The following is a 22,658-nucleotide window of genomic DNA, read 5'->3' on the forward strand; positions in this document are numbered from 1 at the left end:
AAAAATACTGCACAGATGATGGAAGGGGGAAAGAAGTGGGCAGCAGTCACCTGAACACCAAGCTGAAATCAGGAGGAGGGTGAGGAGGTGCTGCCAGAGCTGAGATTCCTGGCAGCTTCAGGAGGAATCCACACCAGCAAGCAGGCATTTCATAACAGGACCCTCAGCCTGTGGAAAACCCATACTGGGTTTATCTGAAAGGACTGCAGCTCATGAAGAGGACCCAGGTTGAAGCAGAGCCCACAACAGCTGTTATGGACTGACCACCATTCCCTGAGGAGGAGGCAGAGGAGTCAGGAGTGGAAGTGTGTAGTGGAAAGGGAGGGTCATGTTTTACAGTTTTTGACTATGTTTCTCACTGTAAAGTTTTAATTGGCAATAAAGTAAAGTCACTTTTGTTCTTGATGGTAGCAAGCACTCTTCCCATCTTTCTCAGCCCATGAAGTTTCTCTTTTCTTTCCCAACCAGCTGAGATGCTGGGGTGAATGAGAGGCTGGGTGGGCACACTGCCCATCAGTTATCCACAGAGTAGGGCATCAGGTACAGGAAGCCCTGTGGAGAGGGCAAGCTTTGCTAAAACACATAAACAGACTGGAATAGAAGTCAACCATTAGCAAGATACAAAAAGAGCCACAGCCCCAACCAACTCTCTTTCAAACATGAACTTGCCAGCTTCACATTTTTGAGACTGGGTTCTAGCACATTTTACTTCTCTACCTCTTAAAAAAGGTGCACAATATTGAACTTCCAAAGACCTTTAAAAATCTTGACACGAGAGCAAAGAGTCTATCTCAAACCCTTATGAGAACATTTTGTAATGCACATGCACAGCAAAAGAGATTTTTGTTACAGAGGGCCCACTTCTTATGGCTGGCAGCCTTATGGGTGAGATGGCATTTGATTCATGCAGCCTTACAAATTTTATATTATGTTTCATCCCATACTGGAACACAGCAATGCATTTTGCATACTGATGCATATACTTAGGAACTTTATGAATGACAACTATAATCCTGACTGATCAAACTATTCTAACTTGTCTTGTAAAAATTTAAAGAGATGGCTTCCCAAAATAGTACGTGAAGAGTGCATTATCTGCCATACAGAGACAGTAAAAGGATGATGTTAAAAATGAGAAATCTGTATTTCAAATGCATATTTATATTCTGCTGAATGACACAAATATAAGTAACTATCACAGGAATGGTTATCGTGCTAAAAAGAGTTTGAAAGCTGCTTATGTGAAGACAGGACACTGACAATATGAGAAAAAACACAACATCTTGATGAGATTAAGACTTGTCATGTATTCTGTCCTATTCCCAAAATTTTCTCAGTTGTTTCCCTCCCCCAAATTCAATAAACTAAACTACAATTACTATAGGAGGCTTTTATTCCAAACAAAACCAGTGAAAATACCATTTACACTGAAAGCCCAAGCTGAGACAAGTCATGCTGTTGCTGTTGTTATTTGCTGGCTGTTTTAGGTGGGATCCACTCATGTATCTTCTTGCGAGTAGTAGAGTAAGGCACATACTGCTCAGGAGTGCCACTCACATTGAATTTATGGTTCTCCCAGATAAATTTACGAGCAACTGGTGGATGAGTAGTTGGAGGGTCATCCGTCATTGAGTGCAGCCAGCGATGCCTTAAGAGGAAAAAGACATATTGTTATTAAGGAACATGACAGGATGTCTACCAAGCCTATCTCCTGACTCGCAAGGGTCCTCATCTGAAGAGGAAGTATACACTAAGTATTTATTCTGAGAAGGGTAAAAAATAATTTTAATCCAATGTGACTTTGAATGAGACTACAGGATATTGATTTAATTGGTTTTACAAGCATAACTGATAAGTAACAGTTTTGGCTCCATGCAACTGAAAGCACATCTAAGTTAAAATTTCCTGTTCCTTTGTATGCTCAGTATTTGGGCAGAGTATGTTGTCACTTGTTTGTACAGCCTTCACCAGGCAGCCAGGTTAAGGCAGGCACTACAAATGACAAAACCACCATGTCTGATTTTGTTGTCTGGGCTTTTCCTTTGTTAGGTTGTGGTGATTTGTTTTGTTTTTAATTACCAGAAGACTACGCTGCACAACAATTTCAATGCCATTTTCAAAGCATACATGAGACTGCCACTTGGGATACAGATTAATGATGTAAGTACACCTAAAACAAGCACATAAATATTTACTGCCTGCACAACACAATGATTAATACCAATCAGTAACAGGGTAATTACCAAGTGATTCCAGTGATTAGCCTTTACCTATGAACTAAATGTCAGTCTTTCTCTGTGCAAGCAACAGTAATGATCAAGCAAAGCATTTTCCCTAACAATTTACTGAAACACTGCAGCAGGGACCTACTGAATTGATTTAATCCCTTTCCTATTTCAGTGCCTGAAGCAACTTTCAAATATGAATTCCATTTTCATTATCTGTCAGTTTACATGTACTTCATACTGTGTGTAGTTACGACAAAAGTGAGGTTATGACATTTTTTGCAAGCTTATGTATTTTTTTACTGAGGTAGAATTACGGAGATTTCTGCTAATCAGCTTTTGCAAAGACTTGACCTAAAAATATTAAGTCCTCTTTTCTAGTTCTATTAGAAAACTTAAAAATTGCAATTTCAGCCCTTAGCAATAAGTCCAGCACACTTCATTTATACATCAAAATAAAACCATGATAAAAGTGGTGAGAAATAGACAGACAGGTATATTCTAAATCCAAAGAGCTCTACATAAGGTTAGTGATCTTTTCAAATTGCTTCTTGACATGTATTAAAAAAAAAAACAGAAATTTGCCTATAACTGTAGTACAAGCATTTTACTTTAAAAAAAGTGTCAGCCTAAAGTTCTTTTTCTAGAAGTAAAAGCCAAACAAAACCCCCAAACTAAAGCCACACATTGTAGGACTGCCAGGAAACTGGCTTGAAAATAAAATAAGATGGAACCATAAGATCATTTAAAACATAGGATTGTTAAGAAGAAAATACTGTATTTAAAGGCAAAGAATAACTTTATGTGGGAGAAATTATCCACTCTGGAGTTTGGAAGTTATACACATGTGTATAATGCTTTTCCTCTCTCCACTCTCCTTTGTAAATCTGGTCTCATTCAAAGTGTACATTTCGCACTGCTTTCACTAAAAAGAAAGATAACTGGCTAACAATTTCTGTCTGGAAAAAGGTGGGCCCATAGCACTATAATCACAATGTGGTCTGATGATACAGGATCAGATCTTGCTCAGATCAGATCTTGCTTTTAACTCCACTGTTTTAAACCAGCCTCTGAATGCCCAGGCCACACCACAGAAAGCTCTCACCTTGGGCGAACTCTCTTGCCCAATTCACAGCTGTCAGAATAATTCTGTGTATTACCATGCTTCACATCACTTCAGGTATCACGTGTCTTATGACAGCCTGCACCAAGGTTGGCAGACACACTGCAAAAAAGCTAACTTGACAGAGGAGGGATCCTGTGCTCACAACCAACAAGCTCTCCATTGCTAACACAGAAACAGAGTCTGAGAGGACAAAAGACCAGTCCATTCTGCTTATACTGACTCAAGGACTGCATTTCAAAATGCTTTGCAGTATCACTCCAGAGGAGCTCCAGCTTTTCAAAACTGCTTACTGTAACATATGCTGGCTTTGGCCAGGGTAGAGTTAATTTTCTTTTTAAAAATAAAAATTAAGGCTCTTATTGCAATGTGCAAGGGATATTATTAAAGTAAATTTAACTCATGTGACTGTGCTGCTTTGGGCTGGGGTAGAGTTAATTTTCCTCACGGTGGCTGGTATGGGGCTGTATTTTGGATTTGTGGTGAACACAGGGCTGATAACACAGAAATGTTTTTGTTATTGCTGAGCAGGGCTTACACAGAGCCAATGCCTTTTCTGCTTTGTGTACTGCCATGCTGTCAGGGAGACAAGGGGTGTACGGGACATTGGGAGGAGACACAGCCAGGACAGGTGACCCCAACTGTCCAAAGGAATATTCTTTACCATGTGGCATCATGCTCATTATACAAAGTAGGGGGAAGAAGGAGGTAGAAGGGGATGTTTGGACTGATGATATTTATCTTCCCAAGCCACCATTATGTGTGATGGAGCCCTGCTCTCCTGGAGATGGCTGCACACCTGCCTGCCCATGGCAAGCAGTGAATGAATTCTTGTTTTGTGTTGCCTGTGTGCAACTTCTGCTTTCCCTATTGATCTGTGCTTATCTCAACCTGTGAGTTTTCTAGCCTTTTCCCTTACGATTCTCTCCCCAGTCCCACTGGAGGGGGGGTGAACAAGCGGCTGCCTGGGGCTTGGCGCCTGGCTGGGCTTAAACCATGACACAGGCAACTCACAGCACACACATGTTCACCTAGTGATGCTTCTGGTAACAGTGGATAAGGATCCTGCACGCAAATCCCTATTTAGGCACCTGTCATCACACCTCACCATCCTCATGCTCCCCAAGAGTCATGCACACCACCAGGATGGACAAAAACTTGTCAGACAGAAATCCAGCTACAAGGGCCCTGAAAGACAGGCTGCAGCAAGCACAGCACTAGAACTGTACTAATGCATCAGCTGTATCCCAAGCTTGTGTGATGTCTGGCACTTCTGTCATTACAGGTGTACTTGTCACACATTCATTGCTTGAAACATCAGAAAAGTTTCACAATAGCATTTAACAGAGTAGCTTTAGCTGTCATTTAAACTATTGCCTTGCAGCTTCTAAAGAATAAATCAATAAAATCTTTTAAAATACAGCATTTTTGATTAATTAGTATCTTTGGGTTTAAGATTGTCTGGATTTCTATACCATCAACATGAAACCAGGCTCAAATTAAAACAGATCAGCAAAACCAATCTTTGAATCGCATTTTGTCACTGGAAAGTAAAAATAAAATTGCTCACTGACAAGACATGTGAGTACAGTCACAGGTATTGAAAAACATGAAGAGATTTCAAAAGTTTGTTTAGACAATCAATCCACTATGAATTATGCTTATATTTAGGAGTTTTAGGGATTAACCTGATCACAAAAGATTCCTCTTAGAAGCTCAACATGTGACTTACAAAAGCATTTTGGTTTGCAGAGTCTGTTCTCTCAAACAAAAGCTCCCACTTTCCACTTAAAATCTTGAAAACTTTATTTTGGGAAGACTCTCCCCTTGACATCTGCCTCAAAGAATCATTTGAAGCTCTGAAATCTCAGACTTTACCCCCAGATGCTCAAGAAAAGCTTTACATGCACTAGATTGACTAGCATGAATAAAGAGATATGACATCCTGCACATGGCCAGATTCCTATACAAACTCTGTCTATAAATCCATTGTGGGAAAAAAAAAAAAGATTCAAAAGCAATTAATGACTGAAAACCTACAAAGAAGCAGACCATTTGCACAGAAAAATCAGGAGGATGCAAGCAGCTCTGAAGAGGCTGAAGCAGCTTCCTGAATCAGTGAACAGTCACTAGGATGCAGACTGAGGCCAGCAAAGCCTTTGCACTTTTTCTTGCATAGATGGATAAAAGACACCTCAAAGTATCTTCAAAGGCTCTCAAGACTATGTCGAATTTTTTCCTAAGTTTTAACAAATATTTAAAAGCAAGTAGATTTCAAACTGAAGCTACAAGGGACTGGAGCCAATTATATGATGTACAAGCTGTCAAACAAGAACTGATGCTACACAAACTCAGCAGCCACTACCATATGTGCATCTGCAAGGTTCAGGCACAGCCTGAGCCAGCTCACCATGTTTGCCAACTTGTTAACATCCAATTTTTGCCACACCTTAACCATGCTGCAATGAGACAAGAGAAATTAACACGTGGATTCAGGTCATAGGGCATAGAAGGAAAAAGGGATAACAAATGTGTTTTATTTGTTTACCATGGGAGATAACTTTAATTTCTCACGGGAGTTACTACACCATAGCAATGAGATGGCATCCAGTTTACCTGAAAACACCAAATTAGTATTTAATTGAGTTATAAAACCCAACAAATTTATTGTGAAGCTACTAGAAGAATGGAAATTTTCCCGATCCCCTTCTTTTTCTGTTCAATCTTTCTGTTTTTTCTTTGAAGGCAAACTTGAAAAGCAGCATTTTTACAGGAGAATTGCACATTTTCTTACATATTCTAGTGTGCTGGCACTTTAACTCTGAGGTGCTACATTCCTCCCTGTCAGATCAACTAAAGAGGATGCAGACTATTAAACTGAAGATAAATTTGCAATACTTCACTATATGAAGTAAACACTCCTGGAGCTCCTTCCAAAGATATCAGATTTGCATCATAAGGAAATAAACCTCAAAGTACAGGATAGACACCACAGATACACAGGACAGCCCTGGCAAAATGAAGTGTCCCTACAAAAGGAAAAACTATCCTCAAATTACAACTCTTCTTTCTGCACAGGATCGTGCTGAAAGAGCAATTTATTTTTAACTAGTGTGTATACTTGCACCAGTTGTCAATTTGTTTGTTCAAAGTATTTGGCCAAAATGCAAACCAAAGAACATTACACCAGAAATACAATGAACAAATAGCTTAAACACAGGGCAAGGGTTAGTGATGCTGCAATGGAGATATCCATGAAAACACTAAACAGAGTCCCCACAGGCATTGCTATAAACGGATTTAACTTCTATTGTTTATATGTTCACAGAGCATACCGGATCAGTGTGTTCAAAAATGGAAGCACTGAGTTCCTGCAAACAACACTGACTTGTAAGAGACAAAATAAGTATTTGGTTTCTCTCACTGTCTTAAAGAGAAAAGGATTAATTTGTGTAGGGAAAAATGTGCAAAATATCTTGTAAAGCATTACAAGGAGATTACTATTCATCATTCCCAAGGCAAGTATTAAAGAACTTTTTTTAAAATCTAATTAACTTGTCTTCAACAGTAGACACTAAAAGAAGAAAACCCAGAGTAAAAAAGAAGTGAAATAACAACTAAATCAAAATAAACCACAAGCCTATATATTCTAGTGTGGAAACATTTTTTAAAAGCAACAGTCTTGATTCCCTGGAGAGTAGATATATGTCAAAACAACACTCTGATTTCCTTTAGACTGTACAATTTCAGTACATCCGTGGTCAAAAGACATTACATCAATTATTTCAGAATACTGAGAATGCTCAGTAGATCCTAAAATGGTATTACAAGATGTTATTACATATAAGGTGGTTTTCTTGCTGCTTTATCTTTTTCTCTAGTATCTGAAAGAAGGTAAAGGGTAGCATTTTCTTCCAGTTGTTTCCAGAACTTTTCAACATACCAAAATGCTTTTTTCCAATTCATCATACATGAGCTTCACTTGATTGTACTTGAACAATCATTCACATCCTACAATGTGAATTCTAAGTTCTGAAGGCACAGAACTTACTGCAAGAAGAGGATACAACAGCATACCCACAGAACTTCACTGAGCTGAGCTAAATTAACTGAATTCCAGAGTATAAAAACATCAGTGTTTAGAAGAAGCATTCAGATCACACCCACCTCTAACAGCGGTACTTCAAATACTTCCCAGCTGAGCCAAGGATGACAAATATATATCATACTATTATACTATGGGTTAATTACTTTCTTTGTTAGTATAAGTAATTTCACACAGTTTAATTGATTTTCAACAAATTTCTGTGTCCAAAATAACCACTCAGTACCTGTTGCACAATTCTAGTGTTACACTGACAGCAGCTTGTACAAAATACTGTCAGTCTCAATTCAGAAGTCTATGCTATGTTAAAAACTTAAGGCAGTATAGCACCAGACTGAAATTTTTAAAAAGTCTTAAAAGACAGCATTCATTCCCAGTCAAAATATTAATATTTTTAAAGATGTCTCTAAGCTGTATGGAAATACACATCAGTGATTTAGATGTGTCACAAAGCTAGGATTCCTAAGTAAGAATTAAGGTATGTTATCACGGGACATACAAATTTATCAGCAAGAAACACCATCCCCCTCCTTATCCCCCCTCCCCCAAAACAACGTCAAATCCATAAACCTGTCTGGTACTGCACAAGTAGGTTTCCTGACAAAAACATTTTAGAACACAAGACTGTTTACCCTTTTGTGCCTCATTACACTCACCAGTCTTGAAAAGAATGAAGTCTTTACTGCTTCTTTTAAAGGAACTTTTTCCACATTGATAGGAAAATAAGTTTTTCTACCTCATTAATTTCTGTGAAGTAAACAAACCACTTAACCCTTGAAACATCACTTTGATTCTCAGGAAGAAACCCTTTACTGAGGTCTGTAAAGAGGCAACAAATATCTCATAAAGAGAAGCAAAGGAAAAAAAAAATAAAACCCGAAACCTATGTGAAAAAAAAAAAAAAACCCTCGTGCCTCAAAATAAAGAAAATCTTAAAACCCAGCATAGTCTAATACAGCATAACAACCAGAACCAAACAACAGTTATGCAGAGAGCTAGGCACAAACATCCTGGTGTTGCAGATTTTAATGTCACTTCTAAAAACAATGCAATTCAGTTCTTACCAAATAAGACAGAAAAAAGCATTAACCACATTAAACATAATATAAGGCTGGGAGAGCTTGAAACAAAATTGACTACCTAGAGAGTCTACCCATATTCCTCAAACGTTCCAGTGAGAGCCACAGTTTAGGAGATTTTATAATCTATCCCAGTCTTGGCACAGAACACAGGGGTAATAAAAACCAGTGTTTGCTCAGTCTACCCAAACGCCTCTCTCCTGATGTCACCTTTTGCTGCTTTGCGGCTGAAGTGCTATTCCTCTTCCTTAAGAATTACATAGAGATTGTTTTTACTAGTATACATTGTTATTTTACATGGTGTGAGTTTTCTAGGAAAACAAGCCGTGGCCAGAGACTTTCTGGAACTCAAGGCTGTACAGAATTATTACTGAAATGCATGAACAGAAAACAAAACCTCAACAAAAATTATAGTCAAGTAGCAGTCAACATATGGAGCATCCTGGCACTTTAATGTTTACTACCACATCAGTGTATATAAATTGAAACAATTATCCTGTTAGTGGCTGTGGGTTAAGGAATGTTGTTCCACCATTGCCGTATGTTTCTTAGGTTCTTGCTTATGATGGAAATAACAAATATTTTACTTCTGGTGGCCAAGGCTTTGCCAAACCATTAACAGCGTATTACAAGTAATAAAGAAAATTAGAAGACTGTCTTGACCTGCTCAATCTGCCTGGCAAAATGCTTTTCTTAATCCAAAAATCAGTGAGTGTCTCTGCCAGGACAGCAAGCAATAAACATGAAGGCAGTTCAACATCAGAAGTGACAAGTGTGAAATCTTCTGGTCACAGACAATCCATGAGAAGTTTTTTTTAATCTTCTGCTTTGTAATATATTAAAATATAAAGCAATTACACAAATGGTATCCATCCACATTATTAAGCTAAATAGTTTACCATTCAGGGGGCACCATGCTTCCATCAACTTCCCAGAAGGTATTTTTGCCATTCATTTCATCAGTATATACAACCCATCTGTGCCGACCTTAAGTAAACAAACAGAAATATCATATTAGCTAAAAAAATTTATTTTCTTGTAAAGGAGAGAATTCAGGAAAACCAAGGCAAAATGTTTTGACTGACAGTATCTACCATAATGGGCACTTATTTTTAAACCAGCACAGCTTCTATTTTCCAAGTCTTCTGTATTTCCACTGTTACTGTAGTTTTAGATGACTGAATCTAACACTGTCATAAGGTAGGAAATATTTGCTATTGTATAAATACTGGGAATAGGAACTTATAAAACTTTCAGGCAGAGAAACAGGTTTGGGGTTTTTTTTCCTCCGTTATAAGGAGTCTTTTCCAAAGGGATTTCCACTGATAACCTAAAACTAAACTAAATTTCAACTACACAAAACTACCAAGCAATGTTAACCAGCAAGTGCTTTCCCTGGTTACACTCCAAGTTAACCTACAGTCAGCAGTTAGCTTGGCTTGACCAGCGTGTCAACTGCTTATGTGTCACCTGTGTTGCTTTAGGTGCTGCCTTTTAAAGTACTCTAGAAGCTTGATTTAAAATCCCATTACTTAAGGTAATAGTAAGTTTAAACCAGCCTGTGCTCTTTGTCCTGAAGTGATCATACAAGTGAGTAAAGCTGTGAGGCAGTTTTAAATATAGTTCTCCTTCTTTCCCAACCTGTCAAACTACAGCCTTTAGATCAAGGACCAAATTCAACTCTCAATCCCATTATCATATAATAGCTTTACCTACACTGAGATCGTATGATGGGCTTATATTTATCCCATATTCATTGTTTCATATTGACTGTGTTTCCAAATGAATTGAGGGATGCAACAGAGAAACAGAAGCTGTCAAAACATTTCTGTAAGTCTTAAGACTCAACACAAGACAAGTGCAGGGAAGTCAGGCAACAAGTTGCATTTCACTAGCAGAAAGCACTCAAGCTATGTGGGAGTTGGCTGGAGGTGTTCACATTAGCACACGTACCAAAGAAGTTTCTTTTGTCTTCATAGTATTTGTTTCCATATTTGTCAATTCCTATCAGATTACCAGTCTTCAAATCATTGACCCTGTGAATTATCAAAACAACAGTTTCAGTTGGTGTCCTCTCAGAATGAAATTGTGACAGAGGTTTCTTCAGAGTTAGTAAAAATCTGTATACATGTATGCAAAGATATTTTTTTAAAAACCTATTCAAGCTTATGGATTGCAAAACAATGACCATTTCCTGCAATTAATGTGCACCCCACTGACAGGATGATAAAAGCCATACAAAAAGGCTTTCAGGGACTCTCACTTTATTTAACAGCCTGTTATAATAGATAAAATGTAACAATTTAACACCCACAAAACCTTAAATACTGTGGGAGTCCCAGAGGCACATGTTAATCCACTTAGTAGGAAATGTTACCATCCTTCTCAACTATTAGCAGCTACTATTTCAGCCTGAATTTCCCAGGTGGTCAGCACTGGAGCAGCACAAGAGACCCCATATGTCTGTGTGGGCAGTAACCTCTAAGAGAGGAATAGTAATAATATTTTAGGTCATTGCAGCTTCTTGCCAAGGAAACACATGCTAAACCCCAAGCTATAATCGTTACTTTCTTGCTTTTGTAAAATTGTGAAAGATTCATGCATTCACCCTGCAACTCCGTGAGACTTACACTGACCCAGATAAGGTATATACGAGTTTCAACTCTTTATATAGAACATATTTTACATTATGTAGAAATCAATCATTAAACTGAGCCTATGATTTACATTTTAGTCATAAAACCTTAATCAAAGTGCACTTCTCCCTCTATATTTGCAATTTTACTTTTCTTTTTACTGACATTCAACTTAGGCAGCATTAGATAGGGAAAAGTTTCCTCTCAAAGGTTTTAGTTGTTTGTAGTACTATGCACACTCTCAACTCAATCCCAAGTGAGAGGAGGAATGCTCAGATGAAGTTTTTTTGTTGTCTTTTCTCCCAGGGTGCGTGAAAGTAATAATCATTCCAGCAAGTACTCGTTTTAAACCTCTGTGGTGGCAAGCAGACAACTTCTCTGACACATTCATCTGAAACATTCAAAGACCTCTGGCTCAACTATAGAAGCCCGAGTTTCCAGCTTCAGAAGAAGAAGAGCCATTCCACTGCTGCTCTCCCTTCCTTTTCCCCCTCCCTTTCTTGCAGTGTTCTTATGCCCTTGTCTTGACTTCATGCCCTGAATACCAATATTAGACACTAAAAGGTATTTATGGCTTCTTGAGAATATTTTCCAACCAATTTCACTGAATTTTAAGTAAGGAGAATGGTTCCAGCCAGAAAGGCTCTTAGTAATTTGACTTCATAGCATATAAATCTTCTGTAGCTGCTTTAGTGGAAAACACATAGATAAAAGCAGTGAAATTCAGAGAAAGAGTCTCCTGACTTGGGTGAATGATTTTTTTCCCAGTTACCAGTGATTAAAATCAACCGTTGCAAGAAAGAACACCTTGATAACTCTTCCTTTAAACATCAAACCTATTCACTGAACTGGGATGGATGATTTAATGGCTTGAAAGGTGAGCAGGAGGCAGCAGCTGTTTGTGGTTGGTGTGGTTATGAGGATTGGCTGTGCCTCCCCACCTAGCACACCTAACTTCAGCCTTCTGAAGGCAAAAAAGGACAGTACTGCCTCCAGTCTTGCCTGCCCTCTTTTTCTGTGTGGTAGAAAGGTGTCAACAGAGCCTGTGATCTCAGACTCACAAAAGATCTCTGAGGAGACATTTATTAAGCTATGCTTAGGATGGAACCACTCTGATGACACCTAACACTCAAACTCTTCTGCACTTTCATTTCCCCAGCTCCGTTCTTCTTGAGAACTCTCAGAGTAATAGCTACAGCCTGAGAAGGAAAACAAAGTGGAGGAAACAAGCTGGGGGGGCGGAGGGGGTAGATATGTGACAGAAAAAAGTAATTATAATAGCAGTAAAGCACTAGCCAGGAAACCCATGTATTGTCTTACTGCTCTGGGGCAGGGACTAAAGCCACTATATGAAAATACTCCTGAGGCCTGATCAGCACCTGTGTAAAAGGTTATATTTAACTCCTCAAAACAGGTCAATTTAAGCCACAAGAAATAACAGAAAAAGGGCCATTATGATGCGTATGGGCAGAAGGAAAGCCTTCAAGAAGGCTCAGAAAACTTGGCTTATTTGTTCTAAGATAAGAAAGCCCTTAATATATAGCAGGATATTTTATATTTGCAAATCACTCCTATCCCATAATCCTAACTTCCCAATATTGATTAAAAAAAGGAATTTTAGCATGTGGTCAAGCCTAAAACATTTACGGATATGTCCTAATACTTTTCCAGGACTAACTGTAAAGATAACAGAGGTTACTGACACTGCTGAATTTGGATCACGCACTATTTAGACTTCCACCCTACATTTCATCAAGGATCTGAATGGAAAAAAGAGTACCTTTGTAAACCTGACATTCCTATTTGGGAGCAGCTTCAAGCATACTATATCACAATTCAAAATACTTGTCACAAGAAAGAGATATGTGAGTGAGGGGGAAAAAAAACAGGAGAAAGTTTAATGTGGACAAGTACAAGGTTCTGTAGTTGGGGAAGAAAGTACTTAGACATGAATAGAAACAAAAGCTGCAACTTATTTTGCACTAAATGCCACTGGGACTGGACGGCATCCAAAGCTGAGCATAGGTCAGTGGTGACAATCTGCTGCCAAAGAGCAGATGTGATCTGCAGTTTGAAGCGAATTAGAAGAAAGGGAGCCAATAACGCAGATGAAGTAATTCTCTTGCTTTACACTACGGGATCTCAGCAATGCACGGATATCAGATTTGTACTGTTCAAGAAAGCCACTGCCAGCCTGAGGTTACCCAGGGCAAAGAGCACGATGGTGCACACAGAAACGCTGAGTGCAGCTACAGCAGACACGGCTGAAGCAACAAGACTAGGGACTGGGGCTGGACACCAGGACAACCGGCCCGGGCAACACCGACAGGATCCCTGTAAGGTGCCTCAAGAAGGGAAAACAGCCGTGAGCCCTGCCCGGGGGCCGCTCTGAGCGCAGCACCCACGGCCGACCGGGACGCGCCGCCCGGGGCGGGGCGGGACGAGCTCCTCCCGAGGCCGGCCGGGCCCCGCGCCGCCCGCCCGAGGCAGCGCCCCCCGCGCCCGCCGCCGCTCAGGGTGACCCGCGGGGAGGCCGCGCCGCCCGCGCCGGTGCCGCGTTACCTGAGCAGCTGCAGGATGGCGCCGCGGGCGCCGCCGTGGCCGCCGATGTGCTTCAGCGCCCGCTTCAGCACCTGCACGTACTCCGCCATCTTGGGGCGGGCCGCCGCCTCCCAGCGCCCCGCCTCCCGCCCTTGGTGGCAGCGGCGGAAGCGGAACCGGCAGCGAGAAGGGCGCTGAAGGGCGTCTGCTGGTGGGGACACTGCCATTTGCCTCCCAGTCTGTGCAGCCTGCGTTCGTATGCAATTGCCTACTGCTTACACGTGAAGGTCAGCAAGATACGAAGAACTTCAGGATAGGGAGAAAAGCCTCTTTATACTTGACAATATATAGACAATTTATAATTGTCTGCTGACAGTCCTTTATTTCACACAGGTCACAAGGTGTGTGGTGAGAAAAGTCACCCAGACGTGGCAGTGAGGACTCCAGGACTGGCCGGACCAAGAATCAAGGGGCAGGGCAGGTGACATCTCACGCCGTGTAGACTCCAAGTGACGGCCAGAGGAAAGCTTAAAGTCTTGTCTCTCCTGGCTTTTCCCAACCCTGGCAGGCCATCAAGGAATGTGTACCTGTCGTCTCATCCATGTGTCCACTCCACTTCTCCATCTTCTCCCAGTGCCTTTTCCTGGTTCTGCACCAGCCCAAGGAAACACCTTTGATTGCCCTGCTGTGAATGTTGGCAGGACTTTACTACTGTTGCTACAAGGCTGAGCAGGCAAAGTGCAGAAACTATTTCCCTGACCTTCACAAGGCCACTGCTACACAGGGCAGGCAAAACTAGATCCATTGTACTTTGTCAGAGCAGGCAGGACTTGGAAAAGCACCTGGTAAACACATCATCAGTGCTGCAACCAATGCTGGCTCATGAGCAGAGACCAGCTGTCAAACATGGAAAGGCCAAGCTGCTAGACACTGTCCCTATCACAACTGGGGTTTTGGGAAGGGACAAAGCAGAGGAGTTGCCATGAAAAATTAAGTAGGTAGTGCTAAAATTAGGAGAATGAGACTGAGAAAAGCCTGGGTCAGCCAAGTTCACAGTGTAGAAATATATCCATTTCAATGTAAAGTCTAGTGGTCTGAGTTTCCACTCAAAACTTTTTAGTTTTAGTGCAAGTGGTTTTATTTTCAAACACAAAACATAGACGCTGCTGCTTCTGTGCTCTGCGCTTGAACAACAGCATCTCTTTTGCGACAAGTCTTAGGCTTCAGTATACTTGTTGCAGCTAATTTGCATTTTCACAGTCCAAAGTCTTAGAAAATTTATTAAATGTATTAAAATTTGGTCAGATACGTGTACATTAGCAGGCTTAAAGCCAGGGAGGAACATTTACAGTCAGAATTCACTGTCTTTACTTCATCCACAATAACCATTATTTTGATAAAAATTACTGATGAGGGAGTATAAAACATGAAAGAAATATAGTTTAAATTAGGAAGCCAACTTTGGAAACATTGTATAGGTTCAATGCTTATGCCAGTTTCTAAACCTACTCCTTTCATTAATGTGACAGTGATAATTTTCACCGACTGCAAGTATAATTCCATGAGCATTTTCTGTTAGCAGTGAAATAGTATAGTTATTTGTTATGGGTTTTTTCCCTCAAGTGTTAAAATTATCTGGATCACTTCACTGTTTCATGAGGCACCATGGTTCTTTGTCTGAGAAAGCATCCTTTGTGAAAGACAAGGCATTGTGACACAAAGCTGGAAGAATGGATCAGCTTCTTAATGTGATTTTGTTGCTACAGAAGATTTTGTGGGGAATACTTTCTTAGTAGCAGGAACATTTTACAGCATGTTCTTTGAATTGCATTTTAAATTTTTTTGGTACTATTTTCTCCATTACTTTAGTCAAGTGGCATCTCCATTGAGGATTTCATTACCTCACTGCTGAAGTCCCATCACATGTACTCAAACTACTTCTGTTAATGTGTCACTGTGCATGAAAAAGAGAACCTGACTACTGTGCTCAAAAATTCTCCCTGAACTCGGTGCAAATGTCACAGTAAAATACAGTAAAATGCAAATCCAGGGATGTCTTCCTAAGGATTTACTGGGACATCTTTGGAGACAGCACTGAAATGCTGTCTTGTCACTTAAGGTGCTTCTCAAACTCATGCACCCAAATGAAATATTTAATCCCCAGGGTTTTTAAACTTAACTTGTTAGATGTTGCTTTTTTTTTACCCCAAAAATAGCACACTGAACCTCACTGCCTCAAAAACTCCTGCTAAATATATTTAATGCTGCCTTGTTTTGCTCCTCTAGTTCAAGTACATGTCAAAAAATTAGCACCAGAACTCTTTTTCAAGCCTGAAAAAACCCCTCTCAAATCTGAACACAAGTAACTGGCCTCTTTCCTAATAGAGCATAACAAACAACATCTTTTACAAAAATAAATCTGTTTCCTGAATGACTCAAAGGATGACACGTAACTTCCCTCAATTTTGTTAGCACACAACCATCTCACTGAATCCTACATAGTTTAAAGAGTTTTATTCAGTTGTACAATTGATCTTGAAAAACTGAAATTCATTATTTTCTCAGAAAGTGCAAAAGTCAACTGATCTACAGAATAATTTAGTGTTTACATTTTACCTTAGAATAACTTTTTATTACATTTACCTATTCCACTGCTCTTTCTTTCCTCTGTTCTTAGTATGGAAATTCATGTAAATTTACTCTGCAGTGGTTCACAACTGTGGAACATGCATTTACAACAAAAAAATGGAAATTCTTTTCTTAATTAAATTAGGAAAAAAATCCAACATAAGAAAGACTGACAAATTAGAGCATATAATGCTCTTATTCCTGCCCCATCCTTCTAAAACTGCAAAATTCCAGAAGCAAAGTCCAAGCCACAACACAAATCTCCACAATTCAGTGTCCAATAATAATCTAATCCAGTCTCTAACCATAGTGTCTCTCGCTTTAATCTAAACAGTGAAATCTCTAATGCTTTCACTAAAACATTTTTTAGTCTTATCATCCATATAGATTTCCTAAAAACACAGTGGAAGAAGTTTTTGTCACTTGGGTGCTATTGATTGAAAAAATTAGAAGATAACTTCATAGCCTGGAACTAAGTGAAATGTTACCAAAAAAGTACATACTTTATAATTTTCAAAAATATTTTTGTATGTAAACTGTGAGAACATTTTAGCTCTCAAAACCCCTAGAATAATAAATTTACTGGCACTTTTAGAAAACACTGCCACTTTGTGGGAAGTGTGTGGGTTATTTGTCCAGCAGTAACTCTACCTTCATCTTTGATTTTCCAATGGCAAAATTCTCCTGGTTAGCGAGTGAAAGAAAAATTCCTTTTGGAGCTGTTCCTCAGCTAGTCTTCATTAGCCAAACTACGTGGCTGTTCAGTTTGTTCCCTAATAAAACCCTAGGATGCAGGAGAACTGAAGTCAGCATAAAGGAGCTCAGACACCTCATGAACAGCTTCTTGGAAGGGACTGGACTGCAGATCTGTAAAGGACCAAAGCCACAGGGTTGGCCGCTTGCCAACCAACTTTAACATGTCTCTTGCCAATCAACTTTCTTGTCTGGGGAATTGGTATTGCCAGGCGGTTCAGAGCACGGCAGTTTGGTTCTCTAGATGTCCAGCAGACAGTTCTGCTGAGTGAAGTGTACTGTGTTAGCTCAGAAGAACCCAGAGTGGAGCAGTTCCATCTGGTTTCTGTTGTCACAGGCAAATCCACCACAGTTTAGTTAAAAGTATTCCTGTAACATCACTTTCCCCCTACAATTTCACACAGAACACCAATATTCCTGTCTCCTTATCAGCACCCCACCACTTCCACTTAATCCAAGCAGAGTTAACTTGAAAATATATTTGGGCAAGCATTACTACAAGATCCAATTATTAAAAAAATAATCGGGAAATGCATTTGTTCAACCAGTATCAACAGCCATGAAAACCTTAAGCATTCAGATGTTGATACTCGAAGATGGTGATGCTCTAGCAGTCCAAATGACTTGCACCTGCAACACAGTGCCTCAGAGGGCACAATCGGTTCTTGCATTCAAGCCAAATGCCCAACCCTGCCTTCTTCTCATAAAGATTCACCTAAGAGAAAATTGTATTCTCTCTTAGTCACTGTGCATCGGGGCAAGGGTAAGGCTATCCACAGCATGTATTAAGACAAGATTTGGTACACATGGGAAGAAAAAACAAAGCAGCTCATCATAGACAGATTCTATGATAAATAGAAAAATGTTCTTTGGAGTTATCTGATAGAGGTATTGGGAGATAAGGCAAGACGGGGTGCTAGGGGATGTTTGTAGACAGAAGAAGTCAAATGCCACAGAGGTGGCCAAAAGGCTGTGGATGTTACTAGCAGAAGAAAGAGTAGCTCATTAGCAGACTGACTGGGGAACAGGGCCCTGCAGAAGTCAGTGGATCCAGAAGAGGGACACAGAAATGGTCAGAGGGCTTAAGCCCCTCTCCTATGAAGACAGAGAGTTGGGGTTGTTCAGCCTAGAGAAGGCTCCGAGGAGAGCTTCCAGCGGCCTTTTAACAATTAAAGGAGGCCTACAAGAGAGACTGAGAAAGACATTTGGGCCTGTTATGATAGGATGAGGGCCAATGGTTTGAAACTGCAAGAGGGCAGATTTAGACTGGACATGAGGATGAAACAGTTGGATTCAGTGATCCAAGAGGTCGTTTCCAACTTTAACAGTTTTAAGATTCTATGAAATTCTATATAAGGGTAGTGGACACTGGAACAGGTTGTCCCCATCCCTGGAAGTGTTCAAGGCCAGGATGCATGGTGCTTTGAGCTATCTAGTCTAGTGGGAAGTATCCTTGCCCATTGCAGGGGTTGGATCTACATGATATTTAAGACTCCTTCCAACCCAAACCATTCTGTGATTCTAAGTACCAAGAAAGGTTAAGTTTTCAAATCAGAGGCAAGATAGAGCCTGGAGTAAAATTTTTTGAGAAAGAGACTCTAAATGCTAATTTCCAGCTCTCGTAATTAGTAAACTCATTGCATTATCCAAACTTTATCTTTTACCAGTGCTCCTTATATTTTCTCTGCAGTGTGTCAGTTAATTTACTTCATGCTAAAAACATTTCAGAATTTAAACATGAAAAGAATGGCAATTAGTTTCTCATTTGGGATAATGTTCTGGGTTACCTGTACATCCACATAAATGCCACAGTAGTTTATAACAGAAGATGACAATTAAAAACCTTACACTTTAAAAAATATCATTGAGAAATCAGTTCTGAAATAGACCAAAACTTCTCGCGATTTCACAATTTTAAGCATTAATAAATTAATAATTTATCCAGTAGTATTTAAAATTGAGATAAGTTTACTTGAATATCTGAAGTCTGTTTCTTTCAAAAGAAAAAACACTTTGTTCAACCATACTTTAACTTTCAACCTAAAACTGATCCATCATGAATCGAATACTAATTTCCAAGTATCCATTATTGCATTATAGGACATGAAGATCCATGACTGGGGTTCATTACAATACATATTTCCATACAGCATTTTAAAACCCAAAACACTAGTAAATTAAATATTACAATAAATTATTAATTGTCAAATGCATAGGCCAGAAAGTAGTAAGCATGGAAACAAAGGGTTAATTGCAAAAAGATTAGCAAACAGCAAGATACTGCAGCTACCACAAATCCCAGAGACTGAATATAACGGAGAACACTCCACTGTATAATAAAAATGTAAAAGATCCACAAACTATTTGTAATCATATACAGTGTTCTAGGTCCATACGACAATCTGTATAAAACACTAACAAATAATAGGATATTGCAATTGTTTTCTATAATAGAAACTTACCATTTATTTTTAAAAATACATCCAAAATAGAGTTTTCTAATTTAGCCGGGTTTCAAGACATTTAAAGTGATTTTTTTATACAACAACAAGACAACAGTGATACTGTATTGCTTACACTGAAACTGATGTACTAGCAAACCACAAAGGCTGAACAAAATGCACAGGACCAGTTTCAAAAACAACAGACTTTCACTGACCCTGAAGATCACACAAGAATAAATGTATAGACAGATAGGTTTGTAACTACAGAAGGTATTGCAATGAAGGTACTCTTGAAAAAAGTTTAAAATATAACAATTATTTGCACTAGGAACTTTAGCAGTATGAAACGAGCAACCTAAACCCACATACACGTGTGCAACATACAGTCTCATGAAAAATATTTGAACTAGTAAGCTTATTATGTGTAACAGTACTATCATCTTTAAATTATAGGATTCTAAAACATATAAAACTGTTTTTCCTTTCATGTGATTTATATTTAAATTCAACATTGAAAATTTAAAGCTGTTGAAACTAAACTTCTCCTTTCATTGGCAAAGAGTTTTTGGTTGGTAAACTCCACAATTTGGTTAAATCCTGACTGGCTCTGAAAACTCTCAAGGCTTGTAAAGATCAAAAAGCTGACAAGCAATTTAAAGTTTTAAATAAATCAGAAAAACAATGAAATAGTTTAACATCCATGGTGGATTAAGCTTCAATACTCACATTTTTGTCATCATACTGACAGTGGTACTGACAGAACCCAGTACTGTTAGTCAGTCTCTCATTCAGTACCAAGGAATATCCATTCATAAGACTATAAATGACAATAAATTACACAGGTGGTAATGTGAGATTATGTAATCATAAAAAATGACTGTTAGAAACACTGAGGGTCTCAGTTGAAGGTAAGTTGATATATTTCATTTAACTTAGAAGCAGTTATCTTAAAGTAACTGAAACAACAAACCCAGAACTTCACGGTTTGGCTTTTTCCATGAGCTGTTGCATTGTTCTTAGAGGACTGTAATGGTAAATATGGATGCATAAGGAAAAAACATGTTGATTCCTGTATTTACCTATTTTAAAGCTCCCATTCCTGAGAAAAGTCTGTTATGCCTCATTCCTTATCAAAAGGATGAATTTATAGTTTAAGAATTATAAATGAAATAATTTGAAATAATTAATTAAGATCTTGCTGAGCAAAGTGAGCAACACTGACACAACAATCCTGTATGGGATACATCTTTTAGATCATCATAAAGACAAAACAGATTACTTGGCAGGCAGCATAGATCAGCTGCACTCCACCTTTACATCAGTCTTGAAAATTTATTATCATAAAACTGTAAAACTTTGGGGGGAGAAAGGTCACTTACCAGTAGCCAGAGCTGTTTGCTACGTGTAGTATGTATGGACTTTGGCTCTTTAGAGGTCCAAATGTCAGAGGTATCCAACATCTTAAATTGCAGGGGTTTTTTGTCCCTCACAATATACAAACACCTGAATTTAAACAACCTCATGTGAAACATGACCAAGGTTTCTGTGCTTATGAGTTAACATCCTAAGCACAAAGTCTTGACCCAGCAGTCTGTGGTAGTTGCAGTCCATATGTAACTGAAGTTAACTTGCATTCAAACACACTAGAGCACAAAGCGGTAACAAAGAGAGGAATCCAGAGAAAATCAGGTTCTGAGGACATCTGCTCTGATTAAAATTTAAAAAAAGAAAAAAAAAAGAAAAAAAAAAAAGAAAAAACCCACCACATACTAGCTATGGAAAGGCAGCTAAATACCCATCAAAGACTGTAGAAACCTTGCTATGGCATGCAGAAATGTGGGCAGGAATGCTGAGGCTCACACAGAAGTAAAATTGGTCAAAGATGTCAAGAATAACAAGAAAGCTTTCTACAGATATGTGAGTAGTAAGCAGAAGCACAAGGAAGATACAGAGCCATTGCCTAACTAGGCAGGGCAGCTACTCACTAGTCATTCTGGTAAGGCAGAGGTTCTCAGTATCTTCTTCACTTCCATCTTTACCAGCACAGCTGGACTGCAGAGCATCGAATCACGCATCTACAAGAGTGCATGTGTCAACACACCAATAGGTGAACAGCTGGCCTGCGGCCTCTTGCAAGGGCTCAACCCACAGAAATCCATGGGCTCAGAAGAAATCCAACCTAGAATATTAAGTGAAGTGACTGACATTGGTGCAAGGCAACTCTCCTTAAGAAGTCTTGACAATCTTATATAAGACATTTCTCATGCTGAGAGCAATCAATCACTGCAAGATGTGACTGGACAGGGTACTAGACAGTCTCTTCTGGGGTCCTGTTCCCATCAAAGGCTGGAATGAAAGATCTTTCAAGGTCCCTTCAAGCAATAAAGATGGCTGAACTGAGGGATTCAATTGCTAAAAGTTTACATCTGTAGATACACTGATATTTTCTCAGCTGTTTCCAAATCTGGACAGTACCACATGAGAGGCTGCATCAGCTGAACCTTTTTGTCAACTGTAAACAAAGAATTCCATATTACACCTGAGGCTCAAGCTATGGAGTGAAAAATTTCTTCAAGGATGTGAGAGAGATTTGCATAGTGTGCTTCATTACAAAGGAAAGCAGGTTTTTATTTCCATCTTACTATTACCTGGGTTTCATAAATCTGGAGAATAATAGAGTAAAACTCTTCTGAGACTAGTGGAATGCCTGGAAAATCACCTCCAATATATTCAGGAGTAATATGTTGTCAGTTTCCTTTAAACTTTTAACATAAGAGGACTGTAAGTCTCCTGTGCCTGCTAGGGCCAGAAGTGGATTAGGATAGCAAGAGACTAGAAAGCAGGGTCAAAATTTCTGAGGAGACCTGAAACGGAGAATGATCAACCTCCCATTTGCAACTACAGATCAAAAACGGGCCTCTAAGCCATGGGGAGAGAACAAGCACAGCAGGCTGGCAGCAACAGTCCTCCATACTTCCATAAACTTTGCTGATGAGATGCACACCTGCTGAAGCAGAGGATGGTAATTTTCATACAGCTCTCCAGGAAACACAGATAAAGAACTTGAACTCTACAACCTTCAAAAGGCACAACATGAGAAGAGCTCAGCTGCCATGGCCAGTTC

At 39.4% G+C, this 22,658-nt stretch overlaps 1 protein-coding gene and 1 long non-coding RNA gene across 2 annotated transcripts; one reads left to right on the forward strand and one right to left on the reverse strand.

Annotated features, from left to right (window-relative positions):
• Nucleotides 1-665: 665 nt before the first annotated feature.
• NDUFA12 (NADH:ubiquinone oxidoreductase subunit A12) lies at nucleotides 666-13,832 on the reverse strand. Its single transcript, NM_001197290.3, is given in 4 exon segments — nucleotides 666-1,648; nucleotides 9,432-9,519; nucleotides 10,486-10,568; nucleotides 13,731-13,832. Coding segments are annotated over 4 exon segments (441 nt in total). The 5' UTR covers nucleotides 13,820-13,832; the 3' UTR covers nucleotides 666-1,467.
• Nucleotides 13,833-13,864: 32 nt separating this feature from the next.
• LOC115492497 (uncharacterized) lies at nucleotides 13,865-16,653 on the forward strand. Its single transcript, XR_003957781.4, has 2 exons — nucleotides 13,865-13,996; nucleotides 14,103-16,653. It is a non-coding gene; the product is annotated as an uncharacterized lncRNA (long non-coding RNA).
• Nucleotides 16,654-22,658: the final 6,005 nt, after the last annotated feature.

This window comes from Taeniopygia guttata, chromosome 1A (genome assembly GCF_048771995.1).
Source record: "Taeniopygia guttata chromosome 1A, bTaeGut7.mat, whole genome shotgun sequence".
NCBI lineage: Eukaryota > Metazoa > Chordata > Aves > Passeriformes > Estrildidae > Taeniopygia > Taeniopygia guttata.